The following is a 25,405-nucleotide window of genomic DNA, read 5'->3' on the forward strand; positions in this document are numbered from 1 at the left end:
TGCCTTTCACATGAAATCTTTAGTACATTGAATTTGTCACTTTGAACTAAAAGAATTCTGACAGTCTACCTTGTGAAAAGAAAGTTGGGCATTTCTGGTGAGAGCAAAATGGAGATGAGGGAAGGTGTCAAACACAATGTTATTTATCAGTTGAAATAGATGGATATCTCTTTATTAATTTAGCCTGCTACTTCATTAAGAATTAATCTCTAAAAGAAGAGATTGTATAGTTTTTTTCTTTAAAAGTCAAAAGAAAGAAAATGCACTGCTTGCGAGAATCTGTCAAGGTATCGGAAGGAATTGACTTGACATTGTTCTTTAGTACAACAAGATGTTTAGAGAGTTGGTTCCAGATTAAGGATTACTAAAGAAGAGAAGCCCTAAAATTCTTGTGCAAATTCAGCAGAGAACTGAGTTGTTTGAAAAGGTTGGTCATGCTCTCATACAGTCATGGGGCTAGCACGTCTGAGTGTAAAATGCTATGGTCAACCATTGATGCCCTTGTTGTAACTTGCAATAAATGTGGCAATTCAGTTGTAAGATATTTCATACTACTTTAGATTGTTTACTTCACGAACATGTATTTATTTTATTTTGCCTAAATTGCTGTTGAAATGTGATACTGCCTGTCATGGCCATGACCCTCTTACGATTTTAAATGTCAACAAGGACTTGAATTTTGAATGAAATGAATTTAAAAAAAAAAACAAGTTCTAAGAAGAACGGTCCACCTCGAATTTTGTTCTATGAACTGCCCTTCCCCAGGGGAACTGTTTCACTTAGCATTCGCACATCAGTCAGTACCTTGATAGGGACTGATGCGACGCAACTGTCTGCGACAGTGACGTGTTACTTTAGCGCCACACTCAACAACAATGAAACTCGCGAAAAGTAAGGTCCATTTATCAGTGACTTTGTCCATGTTGTTGTCTTTGTAGTTGCAACAGTAGTTTTTAAAAATGGCGGGGCCACGTCAGTGGAAATCTGAAAAGGGGCGGAGCTACCAACCACCAAACACCTACGTCATATGTGTTCCTATAGAACCCAGAAAGGCCCAGCCTCGGAGAAGGAGCTAAAATGGTTATAGGAACTGAGGGCCATGGTCCCTAGTTCCTGTATGTCCTTATGTGCGAAAAAACGGCCCTATTCCTGAAAAGGTTATAGGAACTGCAAAAGATTCCTACAGTGGGAATGCGGCCATATTAGCCTGTGTCTTTCATCTCTGCTTATTCACTTCTTTTCCTCTGCATGAGGGCAGAATTAAAGAGCATTTAACTGCAGCGCTGAGTTAGAGTTTCCGGCTTTATGTGCAGACTGGAGATCTAAGGAATGCATGTTAGTCTAATTTGGAGAAAATCAGAAAGAAAAATACTAAACAGTGGTGATAAGAATCCGTGAAAATATTATTCACACATGGATTTTATGTACTTGTTTCTTTCACTGTGACAGTTACCCACCCTTCATGCACAAAAAATAAAATAAAACCCTATCAGCTTAATTATCAAAGTGACTATCCATTAGTTTCACACTATTACAATCAAACTTGTCAACAATTAGTTTCGTTAGGCTGTACCAAATGTCCTGTCGGAGACATGTGGGCTCCTCCTTCTGCACTTGACTTGTCGACTTTGCCCATTGATGTGGCGCAAGGCTATATTGAAATCTGATCCAACATAAAGGCGTTGCTGTGTGTATAAGGAATTATAACTAGATGCGGAAATGAATGGCTTTATTAAAAGCCCATACAACTATGTCTACTATAAACCCCTCTTCTATGAGACAATAAAAAGCACATTCCGACCAGAGGTAAAGACTTAGATTAACCTAGAAACACGCTAGACTGTGTGGGCTCATTGTAAATCTCGGTTCCAGTTTTTCATGCTCAAGGAGACACAGCTAAATGCAGCTAAAAAATGATGAGGGGTAAACCTACCGGCTCAAGAGATCAGCTGCAGTGAGGCTGCTTGGTTAAGGATGTGGACAGAGGAAGTTATTCGTGTGCGCCGTCAAAGACGCGCTGGTCAGTTTGAATGCGCGCCCCGTGGTGCACCGGTGGATCGCGGTGGATTGATCGGCTGCCTCCGCCTTCTTCTTTGTCATCTATCTGTTTCTGCTTTCTCTCGCTTTCGGATAAGTCTTTCCCCACCGCATAAAGCAGGGAGCTGTAATATGGGGGTGGGGGTTGGGAAGACGGGCTGCGCAAGTCTCCACAGAGCTCGTTCCCTGTCAAACTGCCACAGAAACAACGTCTACATGGCTATGATACGATGAGGCCACTAAAGCCAATACTGAGGACTGAAGTCACGAACTCCTCTATTATTTACGATTATTTAAGTGAGGGAAATGGATGTTTCATCTTCTTCTACTTCTTCTAATCATCATCATCATTATTATTATTATTATTATTATTATTATTATTATTATTATTATTAGCCCATTATTATTATTATTGTTATGTAAAATAAGTTAACCCTTGTGCGGTCTTAACATTCTGTTTACTCCCCTTGTCCTATGGGTCAAAAATGACCCGCCCTACCAAAGCCCCAAAATAAAGCAACTTAATTGAATTTTAAATCCAAAATCTATTTTGTATGATGAAACCACCTGTTATTTATCTATTCAGCTCAATACATTTTTTATCATGTATTTTTTGTTACACAATACAAAAAGACAATCACCAGTTTTCAGGATTAAACTTTTTTTTTTTTTTTTTACCACAAACCAACTGTCAAAAATGACCCATAAGACAATCTTTGTACCCTAGTGGTGTACAGCCCACATGGAAACATAAACAAAAATAAAGTATGATTTTTTCTAATGATGGGGTCCCTTTTAGGAAGTCATAAAATTTCAAGTTGGAAAAAGATAGTTTAAGATATTTTTTCTACAGCTAAACATGGTAGTGGGTCACTTTTGACCTGCAAGACAACAAGGAGGGTTAAATCAAATTGTAAAATAAACCTTTTGCAGTTAGTTTTGCCTCATACTATACATTTTCAGTAATACAGTAATTGCTAATGACTTTCGTTCTAATTTAGATTTAGCCTTTTAGAAAAAGCCTTGAAAGGTTTCTTGAAAAGACTTTATCTGAACATCTGTAATTCTATAATGAGTAAAGTTTGCTTACTGATGATGAAGACAGTGTTATATAACCAAGACGTACAGAAAAGCTGTGAAGTGGACACTGATATAAGTTAAGTCAGATATTTCGTTTCTCATTGCGGCAACAAGCAAATATTTATGTTTGATTTGGGATGTGTATTGTTTTAGCTGTAGGGATTATGGTTAATAGATATGATATTTTTCTTGTATCATAACACATATACACTATTAAAATCCTTTTAGAGAAATGACAGTGCAGAGAAATGAACGATTGTCCCTGGATAGGAGATCATGGAATGAACTCTTATTCTGATAATAATCTGTTATTGCCAGCGGTCAGTCTTGACTGTCTCATTTGAAAATAAAATTTCAGAGACAAACAGATTTAATCGAAGTAGAAGTGAACTAATTTCTATTTTTATTATGACAATGGGGACAGTGATGACTTGGTTTGTCCTATCTTTTCACTTGTACTGTATAGTAAAAGTAAATGGATGTTACTTTGACATACTATACAGTAGCAGCCTCTCCCAGCAGGAGAGCTATGGGTTAAACAATTCCTTAGTAATAGTTTAAAGTATTTGAATTTCAACTAAACTCTAAACTCCCCGGATACCAATCTGATGGTATCAGACATTATCTGTTGGAAGCTGTTGGAAGACCCCACCTATAAAACCTAGAGGGCTCCAAGGACCGATTGCCATCATATTGAAAATAATACCACAAAAATGTGCTTTCTTATTTTCTACTTTAATTTCATACAATCTAATTAACTATCAAAGATTGAAATCATGTGACAAAGTATGTTGGAACTGGACAATATACCATGCATAGATTTTAGAAATTTGACAAGGCGTTCCAATTAGACATTGATAAGGGGAAGTCGCGCGTTTTAAAATGTGAAGATGTCTGTAACTGATCTGCTTTTACTTCCTGTTACCTAAGTTATTTATGTGAGAAGTAACAAGTAAAATATTGAATTACAAATTGCAAATTGATTTCCAACACAGGCTGCACGGTGGTGTGGTGGTTAGTACTGTATCCTCACTGTATCCTCACAGTGAGAGGGTTTCAAGTTCAACTCCCAGCTGGGGCCTTTCTGTGTGGACTTTGCATGTTCTCCCCGTGTATGTATGGGTTCTCTCCGGGTACTCCGGCTTCCTCTCACTGTCCAAAAACATGCATCTCATTTGTCTTTGTGTGGCCTTGTGATGGACTGGCGGCCTGTCCAGGGTGTACCCTGCCTCTTGCCCGGTGACCTCTGAGATAGGCTATAGCACCCCGCGACCCGATCGACGCATTAAAGGGATAGTTCGCCTCTTTTGACATGAAGCTGTATGACATCCCATATTAGCAATATCATTTATGAACATTGACTTAACCCCTGCTGCGTCCTGTGAGCCGAGTTCCAGCTGAGTTTTGGTGTTGACGAAAGTAGTCCGGCTAGTTGGCTGGGGTCCCGAAAATAAGCGTCTTGCTTCTTAAAACAATATGCGTTCAAAAGAGTAATACATTTGCATCACAAAATCGTCCCTCCAGAAAAAGTCAGACCTCACATCGCTTGGCGCTATTTTCTCTCTACCTTTGTATCACTACAGGCTGTGTAAACCGTGCAGACCGAAGTGCAGACCAAGCAGTAAACATCGTAACAGGTGCGGCTATCGCTAGTTGGCTGAACACATTGATATGAAGGGAGGCAACAATAGCGCCATACAGATTCATGTCAAAAGAGGCGAACTATCCCTTTAAGCAGGTATAGCAATTGGATGGATGGATTTCCAACACTTATGTCAGCTATTGTGCTACTATCAGTATCACACCTACCACTAACTACCTGTGCTCTAGCAAAGCATCTCTTGGCAAAGGAAGTACTGTTTTAGATTTGACTTTTTCTGCTTTACTGTCTATGTTCAGATTTGAATATTAAGGGTTGAAAAAGTGTCTCTGAGTATACCTGAGCCTTGTCTCCTCGTCAATATGTGCCCATGCGGCAGTTGTTCATCTAGGCTAGTATGGTCAATAATTATGTTCAAAGAAATAACCGCATGTAGCAAATAAAAATGGCTCTGGTCAGGTTGTAAAAATAATTAGAATAAATGTTTCCCGTTGTAATTAATATGTCTTATATATCTTTTTAATCTAACCCTAGTGCATTTGTTATTTAACCCTAAATCCCTGACAATATTTTCTAGAGCTAACCAGAAAGATACTTTGCCTAGTAACATGCGTTTACATGTAACCAGGGCAACCAGCAAAATAGCATCTACAGACAAAGGGAAACGTTTATCCCGCCATCTTCTATGCTGGGGCGTTATCGCCATCTTATGAGGAAAGCTGTTCCATTATCTCAGTTAAATTCCACTGCTGTCACGTTGGTTTTGGATTTGTTGGGCAAAAAAACAGTTCCATCTAGGAGAGAGGAAAAAAGAGGGAGAACGAAGATGGATCTTGAGATCTGCAAACCAACAGGCTGGTATTGTGTCAAAAGCTGATCCCTTGCCAAATCTGACCCCGGTTTTTTGGCTAATTAATAGGTAAACAAAGGATAATACTTCCAGATAGATACAACAATGTGTTTATTAAATGAGGTCAAGTGTAGTGGATTTTGTTTAGTAATAAGTCTTTATTAATAATAAAGATGTATTTTAATGTTAAAACTGATTAAAAAAAATCTGATTGTTTTACTTGCAGTGTACAGATAGTTTTAACATTTTGTTATAAGGATTAGAAATTGACTTAAATATGATTTTAGAGGTACCTTTAGAGAGTAAATACAATATAATACAATATATAATATGTCTAAACAAACCATGAAGTCAACTTCACATTCTCAATGAGAATGATGGTTGTGATGTTTTTTTTCTTCTTTTTACCCTTAACAGTAATTGTTTTCTAACCCTAACCATGTAAAGTTAAGGGCCAAGTGACACCAGGAAGAGAAAAAAGCGTTTTAGTAAAGTGTTGTCATTCTGTTGATGGAATATATATTGGGCTCAATTATGTTACACAAATGCATAGTGCTTAGCTTCACCCAATCATCCATCTCGGGAGAATTTTGTGGTTTGTTAAACAAAAGATTTGAGAATGACATCTGCTCTATTGTAAAAACAGTCATATGACCCTTCTGCCACAGTATTATGACTGAGCCATAATGATATTAAGAAACAACATCTATGACTGTTTTAGTTTAATAAACGTGTTGTTTACCAGTGGGATGTGGAAACTCATATACTGAACACTAAAAATTAAGCTATAATGAATCATTTGATTTGAATCATGTGGTGTTCAGTAGCCAATTGCTTAGAGTACAAATAAACAGAAATCAGATTAACATAAATTTTAAGTGAGATGCCGTAGTAATGCACCACATGGCTGGTTCTCATGATGTTTATCCACAGGTAATTTACAAGGGATTCTGTCTGGTAATCAGCTAAACATACAGACTACAATCTGGAGAGAAAATACTTGCACCCTCAAAGTTAAGGAGGAAGTTGTTTGAGTCATGGGCTGATGTGCTTCTGCCACCCAGTGGACAAATTTGAGAGCGGATCAGAAAATCTAAACTGAAATGATGAAATAATGAAACTGTATGTGTTTAAAATGCTCCCATACCCCCAACCCATTCATAAAAGCATGAAGTATACAGTAAGTAAACAGATTTTTTTGGTGCAGGTTCAGTCCATTTGTTTATTTCATTCATCCCTAATTTTGTGCTTTGCACGATAAACCGATGCACAGAGCTGAAAAAGGAAAAAATGTCTCCGGCTTCGAAGCCTCCGGAGCAGAACCAGCAGAATGAAGAACAGCTTCTTCCCCAGAGCTGTCTGCCTTTTGAACTCTGCTCCCCAATCTCTCAAAATAGATGTATATATTAGCACTGCACTTTAATCCGTATATTTATTTGTATTTCATTGCACTATCTGTAATTATTAATCTGTAAAAATGCACTATATTATTGCTTTCACTTGCACATTACTTAATTTATTTATTGCTGCTATTTGCACTTCTGGTGAGATGCCAAAAACTACTTTTCGTTATGCTATACTTGTATATGTGTAATGACAATAAAGTTGAATCTCATCTCTCATCTCATCTCATCGTATGAGCTTTTTGTCTGTCTTTGTCTAGTATAGACAAAGTAGTATCTATTTACCTGTTTGGCTCCAAAATAAAAACAGTGTTCCTCAAACTTGTGTCAGAGTATTATTAGGGCAATGATGTTGCTAATTTAAAAGAACACCAATTAATTTTGAGTAGGTATTACATGTACATTTTTTTTTTAAAATTTGAATATCGAACTAAAAATTGCCTCCAGTGTGCATCACATTCAGTTTTGTGTTTCAAGCTACTTTGTTCTAGGATTTCAAAAGCATGACCTTGTCTTTTCTCCCTTTGACTAGATAATGTTAGTTGCCTTTATTGGATTGGTTAGTTAGGACTGCACACAACACTTAGTACTATGAATGGATTAATGTAAACCACGCACAGTCTGAGTGGAACAAGTCATGCCCTATCAAGTTACCTGGAGATTCCATTGGTAATTGGTAATTGGATTTCTAACCCCCAAAAACAGTGCAACAAAATATGGCCTTTCAGTTCTTGTGATTAAAATTTAGAGGAAGGATTAAGCAAACTGTCCCTAAAAGCTGTATTCAGAAAAATAAATGACCTCTGTTAATCAGCTACAGTTGTGAGACCACTCACAAAGACACTACTGGTAAGGTTAAAGGCTTGCTCATATAGTTGTAATGTTTTCATGAGAGGAGGGATTAAGAAATATGGAGCAGTTTACACAAATTAAAGAGTAATACAGTTGTGGGAATTTGCATATTTCGTGATTGGGGCTGACAATAAGAGTATATCCACTTCTTCATGCATCACTCCAGAAGTGATTTATTGTAATGTCAAAATGAATGGAATACAATGGCAGTTATGTAAAGGTATGACACATACTGTCGATGCACTACATCAATTTGTAAGAAGACTAAACAATACCATTAATCTTGATCCATACTCTGTCTTTATCACTTCATATCAAATGAACTCTCTGCATAGTGACTGATGGAGGAAAGCAGACAAGATAGTGATGGGAGAGTAATCTTAACATCTGGCAAAGTAATATTAGCCTGCAGATGCTGCTGCTGATGAGACGCCATGGAAATCATGTAGGAAATATCTGATGTGCCTGTCAAACTTGATTAATAGACAGCATCAGAGCGTCTGAGCAATTAAAAGTAATATTCAAAACAGGCTGTGAACTCTCTTATTAGACTGCCACTGTCAGTCAAACCAGTTACAGACTGCTTCCAGCTAGGTTAATTAACACACAGTGATTATGTTATAATGGTAGATGTTCATTTTTCAGGGGGAAATTAATTTAGCCCAGAAAAGATAATGTTCAACAGTACCATTACCAATAACACCCCCATGGTTGTTTCCTTCACTGGAAGTGGATTTTTATTTTTTGGAAATAATGAAGGTCTGTGAAGAGGTTGGAAATATTGCAACAGGTTTTGGGGAAAACAGGGAAAACAGGTTTTGAATGCAGTATTCCAAATTGATATGTTTCTGTGAAGAGAAGAACTTTAGATTTGTCTGTTTATACAGTAGAGTCGATGACAATTAAAACAGCACTAGAGTGGGTGGAGAATTCTCGATTGGAAAAGGTTATAGTCCTTCAATAGATACCCAGTAAAAACAAGCCCCAGGTCCAGATGGTTTTCCAGCAGAATTCTACAAAAAGCACCTACAATTTACAAAATGATATCACAAATCAAGGAGAATGTCAGATTACAACCAAACATAAACTCTATAGACTTCAAAATAATTTGAAAAGCCATTGTCAGAAGGTTAGACAAAGATAACCCTTTCATAATATATGTTGACCAAACAGGTTCTATAAAGGTAGACATTCTTCCACTGACACACTCAGGCTAATTAATCTCACAGACTATTCTACCAGTAACAACTTGGAAACCACAATGGTCAACTGGAAAGTTTTCTTCACAACTTTAAGTCAATTTGGGTTAGGGTCATCCTCCATTAACTGGATAAGAATATTATGTAGCTCCCCAAATGATCGAACTTCTCCAAGCTTCAGTCTACAGAGGGGCATGAGACATTGTTGTCCATTTTCCCCCTCACTTTTTGCTTCTTTTTTTTTTTAGCACTTTTAGCAGCTGCTATCAGATGAAATATAGATATTAAAGGCATTAAATCCAAAAGTGTTGAACATAAGATAAGCCTTTATGCTGATGATGTATTACTTTTTCTCCAGAACTCATAGATAACGTTCTCATACACAACTACACTCATAGATACGTTTTATTCAATTTCTGACTACTACTTTTGGAGTTACCACTATAAAAATGATGTTCCTGCCCAAAGTGAATTACCTGTTTTCATTGATTCTCATCAAACCGTCCTCTTCTTGGTTTAAGTCACCAGATTCATATATCTCCAAATTTCTCTTGAAAAATGTGTTTATGTTTATTATGTTATTGTGTTCTTTTAGCAGAAGCTTTCAAACAAAGCGACTTACAAAATGAGTATATAACATTACAGCTAACATCAAAGCTAAAAATAAGCTACAAAGAAGGTAACCACTAGTCAGACTCTGTCAGAGGTGATAGGGGTGACAGTGTAGAGATAGAGTGCAGGCATAGAGGGAAGTCCAGAAAGATAAAGTGCAGTAGAGGGGGTAGGGAAGTACAGGATAAGTGTTAGGGTAGGAGATGCTCTCTGAAGAGCTGGGTCTTCAAGAGTTTCTTGAAGATAGACAGGGATGCCCCTGTTCATGTAGCACTTGATAGGTAATTCCACCATCGTGGAATGACACATGAAAAGAGTCTGGATTGTCTTAAGCGTGGTGTAGGCACTGCTAGACGACAATCTTTTGACCGAGTCATGACAAGAGCCTTAGCAAGAGCATTCAAGTAGATGAGAGTCATTCCATTAATCACTTTGTAGACTAACATCAGTGCCTAAATTTGATGCGAAGCCCAGATTTGATGCAGGCAGCTAAGGGTATCCAGTGGACGAGTGCTATTTTAGGCTGATTGAAGACCAGATTCACAGCCGCGTTCTGGACCATCTGCAGAGGTTTCACAGCACAGGCTGGGAGACCAGTTAGGAGGGCGTTGCATTAGTCAAGGCGGGAGATGACCATAGACTGCACCAGGAGCTGGGTGGCGTGTTGGGTTAGGTACGGCCTGATCTTTCTTATGTTTAGCAATACGAAGCGGCACGATCGAGCAACGGAGGCAACATGATCAGTTGGTCATCAATCATGACACCCAAGTTTCTAGCTACCTTTGATGGAGCAAGAGATAGGGATTCAGTTTGGATGCGGATGTTGTGGTGCAAGGTTGGTTTGGCTGGGAAGACAAGCAATTCTAAGAGATATTGAACAGATGCGAGGAGTTCTTTTTCTGAGCCAGTTTTCACAAAAGATTTCAAATGAAATCACAATAGAGACAACTTGAGTTGGTTTCTGCTACTGTTTATTTAATTTGTTCAGTACTGGAGTTTCATGGACCAGATAATGGCATAAAACTGTGTTACAGTTTCTCTCTTTGGATACAACCAACTAACACAAAGTTAAAAGGATTTCTCTACAAAAGTACACACATGCACACTTCTTATTTCCATCACGGGCTCCAAGCACAAAAAAACTTACTGCTCCCTCACACTCACACTATCAAAGTTACTGCACACATTCTTTTAAAACTCTCACCACAACACATGCACACACCAAGTGACGGTAGTATACATTCTCAGGGTTAAAAAGCAGTCAATTGTAAATTTAAAAGAGAAATTCATATAGGTTTTATTTCTAACTCATATCAGACAGTGCCTATCCTAAAATATTAGGCATGCACCATGTCTGCGTGGCAGCTATTTGGCATAGCCTGGAACAGTAATAAAAACAATAAAATTCTATTTTTAGGAAATGACAGAATAACGGTGCAAATAAGCACTGAATGTGCTGACAATTTAGATTATGTTTGTGAGTTACATTTCTTAGAGGAGTACTTATTAGCCACGTTTGTCTTTTTGTTTTCGAAAGTACACAATGCTTTATTTGGAAATTAAAGCCATGGTAAAGGCCATTAAAAAAAAAAAAAAGCTCTTTGCTGTGCAGGGCAATAATTAAGTTTTTTCCAGTTTCAACCCATTAACTTTAAAAATTTCACATGACCGCAACCTGTTTTCCAAAGCACTGGCTCTTTGTTTGATTTCCTACCATCAAGCCAGTGACTCAATTTCAGTGCACTATGTAAAGCAACTTGCAGAAAAATCCATCAATTTATATCATAACCTGTATTATGGTGTTCCCTGACCTAAAATAAAAAAAATAAACAGTGAATAAAAGTTGGAAAACATAGGCACAGAGTAGTGATTTGAGTCATCTGGTACAAGCAAAACAGCCAGACCAGGTATACGATAATGGAGCTTGTACCCTAGAAAAGAGATGCGAATCAGATTTTGTTACCATAGCAAGATCAGAACCTGAAAACACTATATTTTTCTATATGTTGCAAAAAAAGTGTGAGTGGGCTGTATTTATTTAGCGGGTATTCTAGTCTGGCAGACCATTCAAAGCGCTTTACTGTAAACATCATATTCAATCATTCCCATATTGATTTTATTTTATATATAAAGCACAAATCATGATCATACAAAAAAAAAAAAAAAAAAAAAAATCAGACATAAATTGACTAATTGGGGCAATGCAGGGTTTAATATCTAGCTCAAGGACACTTCAGAGTGTGACGGCTGGGGATGAATCCACCAACCTTCTGATTGGTGAACACCACTAAACCTTAACAGATTTTACTCGTTTTTTTGACAAAATATTTGCTGATTGCAGATATTTGACCGTTAACTGCTGGCTGGGTTGTTGAACTTGAACTATCTTCCTTGACTTTGGACACTAAGGTTAATACGAAAAAAGTGTCACCCCAAAGTCTATTCAACCTGAAATTATTCTCATCACAAAGATGGAAATTGCAGATGCCCAATCTGCGTTTGTTTTCTGAATATTTACGAATATAATGACATTATGTATTCTCAAACATGGCTACAGAATAGAAAGTAGTGAAACAACTTTATCTCTTGATATTTTCAAGGGCTTGCATGCTAGGCTAACATTGATATCTAAATTTGTCGGGATTTTTTTTTTTTCTCACAATTTCAGTACTACCAAGTTGTGTGATTCATAGCTAGGGCAGCTCAGAGTCTTACTCTGTGTTGCATTACCTACAATCACCTGGTTACCCAATTTTCCATTTATGAAATTGTATCGACTAAATTGAAATGCCTTGAATTTCTTTTGGCTCAACTGGAGGGTTTATTTGTGACATACTTCATCACAATGTTCCTTAAATAAATAGTTCAATCTGGCATTTGCGACCTGCATGACATTTGTAATATATATACTGCTAAAACTGATCAAATGAATCATCGACCAGGAGAGGTCACATCATGACTTTGAAAATGGTTGTTAGCAAATGACATACCCCGACAATGACAACAATGATTCGATGACAGTTAAGCACTTTGAAATATTGTTTAAACTAAATAGCAACAATCTACAAATAAATTGTTCAGGACAGCTAATGAACGGCTCCCTGGTGGGAAATGAAAAAACCTTTGCTTTGAAAAATGTTCAGCGATAAATGTGATTTGATTTGTGTTTAATCTGATGAGCTGTGTTACGTCTAATCCTCTTTGGACAACAAGGTTCTTTCTTTTCTTTACTGACACTAGTAAGGAATTTCATTTTAAAGAAGCGCAAACACAAATAATTGATATTACATATGTATTTTTTAGAGGATCACCGAGTCTTAGTATGGCACACAAATAAAGTTCACCGATTAATGATTGAAACTGCTACAGACACACAGATAGCATATGTCTCTAATCCTGATAACGTCCCTGTCACTACATTCACCTTCAGACCAGCACTCCAGTCACACAGTACACATTTGTCATTTCCAGTCTCATAGTGCAGATATCGAGTACATTAGATGATATTTCATGGACATATTAGTACCAGTGGGAATGACATACACACATTTAGTAAGGTTATAAAAGAAACACATAGTCTACAGAGTATACTTCCTATTTAATGGAAAGAAAGTGCATCTGAGTGTATTGGAAACTTATACTGTACTATACATCTAATGCCATCATACAAGAAGCTATTATGAAACCATTATGCTCCTTCTCTCTGGCAGCTATGGAACATGCTTTCAAGATGGAATAGGACTGGGCAGTGAAAATGTACGTCAAGTGTAGAAGTGGTGGCAAAACTGACTTATCCCAATTTGAACACAGATTTTTCTGTGTGCTTTAGTTTAACATATAGTTTCTGTTTAAGGTTTAAGTTACTGTAGCTGTGACACTTTAGGGTTACAGTGAACTAAAGAGAGGGAGTAATAACAAGAGACGGCTATCTTTTTTTTCTTATCACCACCACACGTGGCACATTTTGAAATAACACAAAAAAAGGAAACAAAAACAAAACTAAGATCTTTTTCCCCCACATAGTTCAAAATATAAAATTCAAGTGCAATTTCCAAATATTAGCTAAATCTCAGACATTTCATTCTAAAGTAACAATTTGTTACTTGCAGGTAGTTTCTCTCATTAAATATTTTTTTCTATTAAAGAAAATAAAAAAATACAATGTAGACCTTGTGATTCAGCCCATGTAAGCGTTTTTTTTTTTGTGCTTCAATGGATAAAACACTAACTGACTCAATGGTTTACATGTACATGATTTCTTTCAACTCATTTTCCATGTTAAAATCCTCAAGTGCACCAACGAAGAAATGCAGTTTACGGTACAATTTTGTATTCTGTGTGGGTCTATTTATCTTTTCACATCAATCATCTACAGTTTACTAAATTCACACAATTGCTTGTACATTATAACTATGAAAATGTGTGACATGGGCCACTGCAAGTTTGACATGTTCAGTATAAATATTACAAAAAAACACAACATAGAGAGCAAAATAAAATGAACAATGGTACAGCAAATGGGAGGTAGAGTGCAGAAATGTGGGAAATGGCTGAGAGAAAACAAGTACACAGTAAGCAGAACAGGACCAATAAGAATGCAATACAATACAGTATTTGAACAATACTAGTTTGCTCATACTGCTCTGTTATTGAATACAAGAAATACTACTTTCTGATAGCATCTTAAGGAAAAAGGCTTTTTTTGCAGCATGTTTGATCAAGACAACTTTTGGGCAATGTCCAACTGCTCGATTGAGCCCTATGCAACCTTTTAGATATTGCATAGGGCAATTTTGTCAAATATGGATGAGGTGCACAATACTGCTCTAATGTATGTCAACTAAATATCAAAGTGCAGCCAGTGGCTGGTTATTCAATATAATCAAACTCCAGAGAGGTCATATTAGGGGCCTAAGAAGTGAAGTCTGTAGCTGGACCCTTCTCAAAACAGCGAAACACTTTTCATAGGTGCATAAGAATCAGCTGCTAATAGATGGAACTTTAGAGGTGGTTGCACGACGACTTTGTTTACTTAGGGCAATGCTGGTCTTTAAAAAAAAAAAAATGCATTTATGATTCGTAACATGCTTTCCATCCATAGTGCATTATTTGAAATAGTTATTTTTACAGTGATATATTGAAGGGCACAACTCCCTCAAAAATGGAAGAAAATGTCTAAAAAGAAATCTGATGGGAATTTCTGCTACATTCCAAAGACAATTCCTGCGACAACAAAAAAAAAAATATATATTGATACTGGCCTTCAGAAACCTATATTGATCAAAACATGCATGTGTAAAGCTACAATCACTTGAGGGGAAAATATTAATTATGTATTTTAAGTTGGGTCAAAGATGTTGAAAGGCAGCATGTGACAAACTTGATCAATGCATGACATGAAGATTTTTTTAGCCATAGAAAGGGTGAATCATTATGTCTGGAGAGAAAGATTAGGGTTTTTGGGTTACATTTAGGTTCCCGGATTTGGAATGACGCAGGATGTTGGGGTCTTGAACAGAAGAGAGAGGGTTCCCCATCTATTTGTATGGACGTAGGAATCTTGTTACTTTGGAGCGCAGCAACTTGATGAAGGAGCGAGGGAACATCTCTTTGGACTCCGCTGCTGTGTACCTGAAGTAGTTCTGGGGATGGGCAAGTACGTCAAACAGGGCTTTTATCAGCTTCTTGTCCTATGAAGAGGACATAAAGACAAAGGATATCACAGCTTTGCACCAATTATATGAAGCGAGTATATTTCCAGTTTTTATGTTTGTGTTTCTGCTCCATATGGATGCAAAGTGGATATTGTAATGCATAATATGATACCTTCAGTATCTCCTGGTGGTTCTCAGAGGCATAAAGCCTACCATCTCGCACTATGTCCTCAATAAGCTGCTGGTAGTCCTCTACAACACAACAGGGTTAAATAAAGGGGGTAAATATGTGCTGAGTAAAGGTAGACTCAAATCTACAAAAGGAATGATTACAAAGTTTACTGTCATGTCAAAATAAAATCAACCCTCTTTCGAAGGTTTTAAAAAATTGAAAAGGACACAGTAAAAGCAATTATCCGGTCCTTACCAGAACCTAAACCTAATAAAATAAAACCCAAGATGAACAACATTGAGTGACATATCAAGACACATTTTTCATCAAAAACAAAGTTCACCACATGGCCCACAGGTTTGTAAAACCACATTTGGCAGCAAAAACTTGAAAAAACAATCTTTTTTTTTTCATGACGTTATCAGTCTCCCATTCTTGTGGAGGAAGAATGTTGCATTAGTTGATTAAGTTTAGTAGTTTTTGCTCATGAACAGCTCTCTTAAGGTCCCATCATAGAATATCAATTGAGTGAGTCTTTAAAATTGTCACAACAATTTGCCATTCTTTCCTTTCTCTGCCATTCTGTTGTAGAATTGCTGGAGTTCTTCGTCTTGTTGTATCTGTTGCCCGATTTGCCAGAAAGATGTTCTCTTAATTAGTTCTAGAATGCTTGGATATACAGAGACTCAACGACTGCAACTTTCTGGTTCTGTAGCAGCAAAACAAGCCAAGATCATCACCCCTCTGCCACTGTACTTGACAGTATAATGTCTTTAGGTTGATATGCTGTGTTTGATTTTTTACAAAACTTGGCACAGTTCATTACGAGCCAAAATGTACTCTTTGCTCTCTGGACATATTTCTCGAAGTCCTATGGTTTATTCAGATGTGACTTTTCTAATCTAAGCCATTCTGCCATGTTCTTTTTGGAGAGACAAAGCTTTCTCTTGGCAACCGTTTCAAATAAGCAATACTTGTTCAAACAATTGATTAGCAGCACCTTGGTGCTGGTCCTAGGTTGCTGTTCATCAAAGGTTATAGATATCTGATTCTATGTCTAATATCGCTCTAATATATATCCATAAAATATCAGAATTGAAAAAGGGTGTTTTTCTGGCACCCTGTGCTGAATCATCATTCCGTTAGGTGTGCTAAAGCAGACTCACCATCATAAGTGACATAAGGAACTTGGAAACCTTTGCCGCTGTTGCCCTCATTGGACTTGAACTGGATCCAAAGCTTGCGGGATCTAGAGGTGAATGCAATGGGTCGCTCATAGGTCTGACATGTCTCGTAGGTTGTAATGGAAGTGGTCAGGGCTGAAGAAACAGTACAAAAATGCTATGATCTTCCACATCTGTCTTTTTTTCAAGTAAATATCAGTCTTGTGCAGACTCACTACATTGTTATAGCCATTTCAAACAATTTTGTCAAATGACTTGTTTCAAATATAATATGCTCTAGTATAAAACTCACATGTGCGAGTCATGGAAACATGAAACATTTTTGCGTTATCAATCATGCATAACAGAGGTTAACTGTGGGGAAAGGGGGGGGTAATGTTTCTCACTAAATGCAGAAGTTAACATCCAAGAAGTCCTTGTCATGTTCAATAATGCAAAGAATATATTTGCTATATATTCAAGGAAACAAATTCATGAATAAATTGTAAGAAGTAATTTAATTGACTGCTTTTGCACCTTTTTAAATGTGTACATTTTAAAACTCTCTCTACTATGTGTAAGCTTGGACAAAGCAACCATTTTGACAGTGCCAGTTTGAGTTCTGATACTGTTTACTGACGTTTTTACAAACTAATCAGCCAATTAATTGGAACAATCTTTTTAGCTTGTTTAAGGAACCACTTGAGAATGATGCCTGCTCCAATGTAGACTTCTACGCAAGTCATATTTCCCTCGTGCTGCTTGCAGGGGAGGTACTTTACTGTATGCCATTTTGGGTCATATCTAAAGATATGAAATTCCGTATTTTCAAAGTCATATCTCCCTGGCAAGTACCAGGACGTGGAGACGTAACTGCACTGTTGACCAGTTTTCAGCTGAATATTTTACTACCTGCAGTTAATGTTTCGGTTATTTTTTTCAGTGGTACAGGAGCAGCATATAGTTGCCACAAGCCAAAAGTGTCCTCTCGCGGCTGTAGATAGCAATGTTTACTCCTTGGTTCATGTCAGTCAATATGAATTAACATTTGGAAACATGTTAAATCATATATATTTTGATATATAAGTCGCTCCGGACTATAAGTCGCAGGACCAGCAAAGCTATGAAAAAAAGTGCGACTTATACTCTGGAAAATACAGTACCTATATGGTCATTTCGTTAAGAGAACATGTTAAATGGACAAGTTGCCATGTTTGAATCAAAACAAATTAAAAAATTGTAGTCTACCAACATAAAGAACATAAATCAGTTTCATCACTTTGTCAAATTCAAGTCTTTTACCACTCTTTCTCATGACCAGCACATCTCCACACTCATCTTCAATAGGGAGGAAGATCTCTGGCACCACAATAAGGATCCGCCTCTTGTGTGGGGGGTTTATTGTCCAGACACAGTCCACATTCGATGGGTAATCTCCAGGGTAGTTCGGAGACTCGATGTAACCACTGTACTCTCCCAGTTCACCTCCACACAGTTGGTCTGAGGGTTACATGATGAGAATACTTTGCGTTATAACTCATTTTACCATTTCAATTAAATAAACAAACCCTTTGAAAAACAACCACTATGTCAGAGGTATACTCTCTTTACAAATCATTATCAGCCACTGTGTATAAAGTTAAATAAACAATTTTGAAGAAAATCAAATGTAAATGAAGAGTAACATCACTTTTGCAGTTGGAAACATTGGTGGCACCATCAAAGTCAGTTGTGGTGTTTCCAGGGCAGGTGATGCAGTAGTTCTGCCCAAATTCAGACTGATATGTCCCTGCTGGACAGCGGATACAGCGGTGGGTGCTGGAGTTGTAGTAATGTCCAGGAGCACAGTGCACTAAAAGAAATTTAGGTAGTCAGAATTGCAATGGGTGTGCACCGTGTGCACGTACAATACTAAATCTGACTGACATTATTTAAATTGTAAACTTAACAAACGGTGAATAAAACAGACACATCTAGTCAGAGCGACCTGTTAGCAGTGTGCAAAGGTGATTACAATAATAACTCCCAGTCCTCTGTATCGTATCAACAATAACACTGGTGATATTGCTGCTACAGGAGAGAATAACTTTTTTTTTAATATGAATACAAAATATGCAGGTTTTTAAAAGTCCAAAAAAAATTCAGTCAACCCTTGTTCACAATCTCCAAAACCCTCTTGATACATGAACATATTACAAAATAAAAATTTATTTTATTTGTCTGACGTAAAAGTTTTGTTAGTTTTCTTCTCTTTGCTTTACTTATTTAAACGTACAGCGCCGAACCTTACAAATCTAAAAGTTGATAAAGTAAGGTTTTTTTTTTTTTTTTTAAATATTCATACTGTTTTGAATTGATATAGTTTGCTGATCTGGGGCCGGATTCACAAAGCATTCTTAAGAAAAAAAAAAGTTCTTAACTGGTACTTTTATCTTAACTTTTGTCATAAGAAAAAAAGCTAAGAACATTCCATATTCACAAATAAAATTCTTAAGTTTTTTCTTAACTTTCATGTTATCTTTTGTCTTAAGAACGATGTTAAGAATAATTAATATTCTTGAAAGCTTAGTTCTTAAGATTCTTCTTAGTTTTCCTCTTAACTTTAAGACAACCCTTCACCACATCTTAACACAGCAACAGAAAAAAGGTAAGCCTCTAATATTATTTATTTGAACACATTTCTACAAAAAAGAGAGAACCTTTGTTTAAACTTATGTTATGTAAGTTTGTTACCAATGTTTTTGTGTATGTTTTATTAATTATTTTGGGTAGGTTATATATATTAGGCTCCAACTTACAGTTAGCTGTTATTCACAATTAGCACTGTGTTTAGTATATAGGCTATTGAATGTAGCCCACAGCACTGAGATATGTTGACCATAGATCATGAGGCCAAGGCCTATTTAAGTTAATAATTTAATCAGTCATTTCATGACATTTGGATCACAGTCATTTCATTACGCTACAGTCGTATAGTGTGGATTATTTATTAAATGACTATAATGTACACACTGACTGACTTTTAATGACTATGTAGAGGCCTACACATTAATTGATTACTCACCTTGTTGTCTCTACCAATTTAAGAAGTTCTTAAGTCATAAAAAATACGAATTTCCTAAGAAATGCCAAGATTTATCTTAAGAATAGTTTTGTGAATCCGGCCCCTGTTCAGTGAAGCCATTAACAGATTAAAGGAATTGCATTGAAGTCTATATTGTTATGGTCTAAGAGTTTTTTTTGTGTATGTTGGTTTCTGGGGTTTACTTTTTGCTCTTCTGCTTTATTTATTTGTTCCTGTGGGAGCATGACCAGGTCATGACATGGCCTAATTGCATCGTGTGCCTTATTGTGAGGCTCATATGAATATGGGTAAAGGGTAGAATGCGTGTTTATGATTACAGCAGAAGCTCGGCACCACCGAGGAAGATTGTGGCCCGGATGACGCATGCATGTTATGATTTAAACCAGTATAAAGTTGGTCCACAAGATGTCCGCCGGGTTCATCTTGTGAACCAACTTTATACTGGTTTAAATCATAAACCAGCGGCGAGCTTCTGCTGTAATCATAAACACGCATTCTACCCTTTACCCATATTCATATGAGCCGCACAATAAGGCACACAATGTAATTAGGCCATGTCATGACCTGGTCATGCTCCCACATTCCCCGTTTTATTTTGTAGAGTTTACCCCCCTGTGTATTCGGTTATGTTTACACCGGAGTTCAGTTCTGATTGCCACACCTGAACCTCATTTGTTACCAACTCCCTCATTATATATCCTCAAGGGTTTTCCTTTGTTCTGTGCCAGTTTATTGATGTCTCCAGCCTCTGTTTCTGTCCAGTCAGTCTACCCATCATTTTTGTTTGTCAGTTATTTTACGTTATGTCTTTTCATTACATCCTGCCTTGGCGGCACCTTTTGTTTCCTTCCTCGGGAAGTCCTCCATTTGGATAAATTGTTTTTCGCATCTTTCTGAATCTTTTTAATCCCTGTATTAATTTTAAAAATACAATAATTACATAGATAAAAACAATAAATGTAAATAGAAAACAAAATACGGAAATAAATAATTTGGGGAGAATAAATTATAGTTACTACAGATATAAATACAAGGAAAAAAAAGAAACTGAAAATAACTGATTGAAAATAATCAAAATTGTAAATTAAATGTCAAACTGAAAGAAAATATGATGTCAACACTGAGTTAAATGAAAAAAACTTAAAGCAGACATTTCGATTTGTTTCACGTTATACTGTATCCATTAATCATTGCATAGAGATATTTTTATTTTGCTGCATTTGTTGGCATATTCATTTATTTACTGCGCCATTTGCACATTTCTGTATTTATTTCTAGCAGTTTCCTCCACAAAGTGATGGTTTGACAATATTATTATATGGCTGCTGAAATAAATGTCACATTTATTATTACATTATTAGATGGTGAGCTTTTTTACAACCTTAAATAAAAACTATACAAACAGACAATACCGCTAGAAATGTCAGATGCATACTTTCTGATACACACATCTACAGAGCCTTACCTTTGGCCTCACAGTCCCTGAAGGAGACAGATCCTTCATACTTGGTCATGAGGCCTCCTCCACATGGGAAGCACAGAACCCTGCCAAGCTCTGGTTGGTAGGAGCCCAAAAGACAGGGTTGGCATGGGTGGAACCCATCAGCAGAAAACTGACCTGCAGGACACTGACCTGTCGATCAGAAAAATACAGCTGTCTTTATTTTCACATTCAGTCTTCTTCTTTATTTACACCTTGTGAGAGTAATGAAATGGAGACCTCACAGGAAGAGTTTCTAAGGCAAACGTTTGCGAGGCCTTTCTGTATAAAGTTTGCATGTTCTTGTTCCCGTGTGGGCTTTCTGCAGGTGCTAATCCTTTCACAGTAAGTCAAGACTTGCATTTTAGGTCAAATGGTGATTCTAAAATGACCAGAGGTATGAGTTTGAGTATGCAAGATTGTCTTTCCTATGAACTGGTGACCAGTGGATAGTGAACCCCACTTTTACCCAGTGTCTGTTGGGATAGGCTCCAGTCCCCTCCTTTCACTTTGGATGGATTTCTGGCCTTTTGTCTCCAAGAAGTTTGGTAAAAAAAAGAGACTGAAAATCCATATTAAGTAGATAATGTCAGAGTGTTTTCCCAGTGTTTGTTATTTTCAGCCTTTTGAATATTTTCAATCTCAACTCCCCACAAAGTGGTTAATAACTGTATTCTATCTAATCTAATCTAATCTTTCTCTAACAGCTGTATACACCTTAGTCTTTGATGCATACATTTAATGTAGCTCTGATATGGTCTGTTTTAATAAACAACTAGGAGTTAAAAAGCAAATGCCTAAAATTCTGCGTCTAGTAGGGCTGTTGTCTTTTGACAACAAATAAAGCTGTCATAACACAGGCTTAAATGACAAATACTACATTTTTATGTCAGTATTATTGGGGGGTAAATGCAAATTTTAGTATGATTGTTAGGGATATTACCTGTATTCCCACTAATTTTGTCAGAATTAGCGACTGGTACTTTCCACCTTTTTAAATGGAATAAATATTGGAGACTTCAAAGCACTATCTAATTTTTTCACAATGTATAACTCTTCTAAGGTTTTTGTTATTTGTTGAGCTCACCTTCTATTAACTGCTTTGTGTCTGGTTATTTGCTTGTTAAAAATGTGATGCACTGTATGCCTTCAGGAAACCACTGGAAGTCGTACTTATGCAGCACCAACTTAGACGTGACCTCACTTTTTTACTTTCAAACCGATTTCAGCATCAGCAGATTGTAAAGCCTCGTTTCCACCAGCAGTCCGGTACGGGTCGGTTCGGAACGGTACGGTACAGGTCGGGTCGCTTTGGGGTCAGCTGTACAAAGGGGACCCTCAGGGGTGGCGGAGTGCGTGCCGAAGCGTAAATAGCAAATGACAGCAAATAACATCCATGATTTCGAACCACCTCCATGCTTCTTCAGCTTAATGCAACACTGGCTCGCGGTCCGGTTGAAACCACTCTCTGCCATTTTTGCGGCAATCAGCTGGAAAACTTTTCCGTTTCGCACAGCGCCATCGAGCTCCCGCTGCACAGCCTCCTCACCAACAACGGAGAGCAGAGCCTGGAACCGGTCCTGTGTGCTAGGTACCCCAAGCAGAAGGGTTACGAAAATGGTAACGGTACGGTACGGTATGGATCGGTACGCTTTGGTGGTAATGGAAACACTGAAAAAAGCGAACCGTTCCGACCCGACCTGTACCGGACTGCATAGTGGAAACACGCAAGCAGCTGCAGCAAGATGACTCACTGAACGACAGAACCAACCTCACTCGTGATCAGATCTGTGTCCTGTTGAACTTCCTGTTGAACTTGTGCCTCGTCACCATCTATTTCAAATACAATAACTTTTTCTACAGACAGAAGTACGGCTGTGCCATGGGATCTCCAGTGTCTCCAGTAAAGATTGTGGCTCATCTTTATATGGAGGAAGTGGAAAGCAAAGCACTGAGCTCATACTAAGGAACAGCACCAAGCCACTGCTTAAGATATGTGGACGACACCTGAGTCAAGACCAAACCTCAAGAAGTAGAGGCTTTCATGGAGTACATCAATTTGGTCAACAGCAAAATTAAGTTCACGAGGGAGGATGCAAAAGACCACAAGCTGCCTTTTTTTGACTGCCGTACACATTGAAGAGGACGGAAGTCTTAACACTGAGGTTTACAGGAAACCCACACATACTGACCTGCTTTTCGGCTCACATTAACCACTAGAACACAAACTGGCTGTCATCAGAGCGCTACACCACTGGGCAGATAGTGTACCTACTAAGGCTGAGGGAAAACAAAAGTAACATCAGCACTCCAAGAAAGCTCTTCAAAGCTGTGGATACCCAAACTGGGCCTTTGTCAAATCAGCAAAGCCAAATGGACCAAACCACACTGGTAGAGAAGTTAAGAAGAACAGGCGCAGACATATTGTAATTCCATATGTGGCAGGAGTCCCAGAGAAACTTAGAAAGATCTTCTCTAAACATGACATTCCAGTGCACTTCAAACCCAAGAACATTCTCAGACAGAGACTGGTTAACACAAAGGACAAAACACCCAAACAAAAAGTGAGTGGTGTCGGGTATGCAGTGCAACCAGAAGTGTGCGGACCTCTATATAGAAGGGATCAAACAACAACTACCCTCTCCTCCTCAAGCAGTTTCACATTCACACCTTGGATTCTGTGACCAAAGCTCGCCCATTCAGGCAGGTAGACAATCTAACGACATGCACATTGGTCCGGGGGTTCAGCGACACATGTGACTGTAACGACCCTCTCTGCTTAGAAGCTCATTCTCCCCACCATCTATTTCAGAACTAGTTCAGAGAGGTGAAACTCTTCAAGATTCAAGAAGAAGTCCAGTTGCCCTTATTCAAGCTCCTATGATTACCATGACCTTGACGATTGAGAAATTTTCATCAACTTAGACCAAAAGAAGCAGACCTCCAACTGAAAGTGAAACCTTTCACTTTCTGTTAATATACAATCAACATCATTCTGAAAGATTCAACAATCAGCAGATGAATTAGTGACAGATGAGTGATCAGAATTAGGTATAAATTCAAACATTCAACAAAAGCTGTTGGATCTAAGCATCTAAGCTTGTAGCTCACTAGTTTTCGACAAGTGCTTTCAGCATCTAAAGCATGATATTTTGAAAATATTGTGGGAGTGTAATAAAGGCAACTCAAACGGTACTGCACGAGAAGGCATTGTGTCATCGTGATCAATGTGGCCATATGAGCTTGGGAGTACTTTTGAAAACTACCGTTACTACAACACAGTAAGTTATTACATCCAGAAGCGTAACCTGATACTGTACTATGCAAGGAGGAAGCCATATATCAACTGGGTGCAGAAACGCCACCAAGTTCTCTGGGCAGGAGTTCATCTTGGATGGACAGTGGACATGTTCAACATTGGTTTTAGGGGAAAAAAAACATCAGATTCTATGTGCCAAAGATGTGCCTCAGATGGGCCCATAAAATACGGAAACACCCATACCATCCTCGGCATGATCTTAGGCAGATGTTTCAGGTCATTAAAAAGTACAGACTCACATATTTAAAAACAAATTTTTATCCCAAGGCAATAACAACAGTAAATTCTGCTAAAACTTGACTTTTATGTGCAATTCTTATGATTGTACTTTATTGGTGGAATATGGAAAACTGCTTCGTGTTTTTATTTAGTATGTTGTTGTTTTTTATTTCCGACCTGTCCAGGGTGTACCCCGCCTCTCGCCCAATGACTGCTGGGATAGGCTCCAGCCCCCCCCCCCAGCGACCCGACAATTGGATTAAGCAGGTATAGAAAATGGATGGATGAATGATGAATTTTTTTATTTCCTTGTAAAGTCTTAGAGTTGTTTACTTATACAAGCCGGGGTTTTGGGGGTTTTATAATATGCACTGAAATATCTGCATTAAATTTTGTTATACTCGTACAATGACCAAAACATGATTATAATGTATTTTAAAACACCATCAAAGCTACAATCTATTATCAAATAAATGTATAAAGGCAAGTGTCTGTGTGGTATGAGTGGCTTGCCTTTGACTAAAGGTTCTACTGATGGTGTATATTGGAATTTTGCAACTATCAAGCCAATGTCTTTTTCAGGAAAGTCCTTCAAAAGACATGGAGTTTGTGTGCTTGACTGGCCTGACTAAAATCAGGATCTGTTTCCTTTCTACAAGAAATGGCTCGTCATGCAGAGG

The 25,405-nt window shown here is 37.7% G+C and overlaps 2 protein-coding genes across 4 annotated transcripts in view; both read right to left on the reverse strand.

Moving 5' to 3' along the window:
* The window catches only part of mpped1 (metallophosphoesterase domain containing 1), a 69,586-nt gene extending 67,425 nt beyond the window's left edge, over positions 1-2,161 (reverse strand). Inside the window, exon 1 of the mRNA XM_075472540.1 lies at positions 1,934-2,161. The gene's annotated coding sequence lies outside the window, so the exon portion shown is untranslated. The remainder of the gene's footprint in view (positions 1-1,933) is intronic.
* An 11,055-nt stretch (positions 2,162-13,216) lies between these two features.
* Positions 13,217-25,405, reverse strand: part of scube1 (signal peptide, CUB domain, EGF-like 1) — a 135,690-nt gene continuing 123,501 nt past the window's right edge. For all 3 annotated transcript variants that reach the window (XM_075471954.1, XM_075471953.1, XM_075471952.1), the window contains 6 exons: positions 21,173-21,340; positions 18,313-18,474; positions 17,925-18,122; positions 16,626-16,778; positions 15,460-15,539; positions 13,217-15,323 (listed from right to left, as the gene is read on the reverse strand). In XM_075471954.1, the coding sequence (XP_075328069.1) occupies positions 15,171-15,323; positions 15,460-15,539; positions 16,626-16,778; positions 17,925-18,122; positions 18,313-18,474; positions 21,173-21,340 (914 nt within the window). In that variant the 3' untranslated portion in view covers positions 13,217-15,170. The remainder of the gene's footprint in view (positions 15,324-15,459; positions 15,540-16,625; positions 16,779-17,924; positions 18,123-18,312; positions 18,475-21,172; positions 21,341-25,405) is intronic.

Source organism: Odontesthes bonariensis, chromosome 8, assembly GCF_027942865.1.
Source record: "Odontesthes bonariensis isolate fOdoBon6 chromosome 8, fOdoBon6.hap1, whole genome shotgun sequence".
Lineage (NCBI taxonomy): Eukaryota > Metazoa > Chordata > Actinopteri > Atheriniformes > Atherinopsidae > Odontesthes > Odontesthes bonariensis.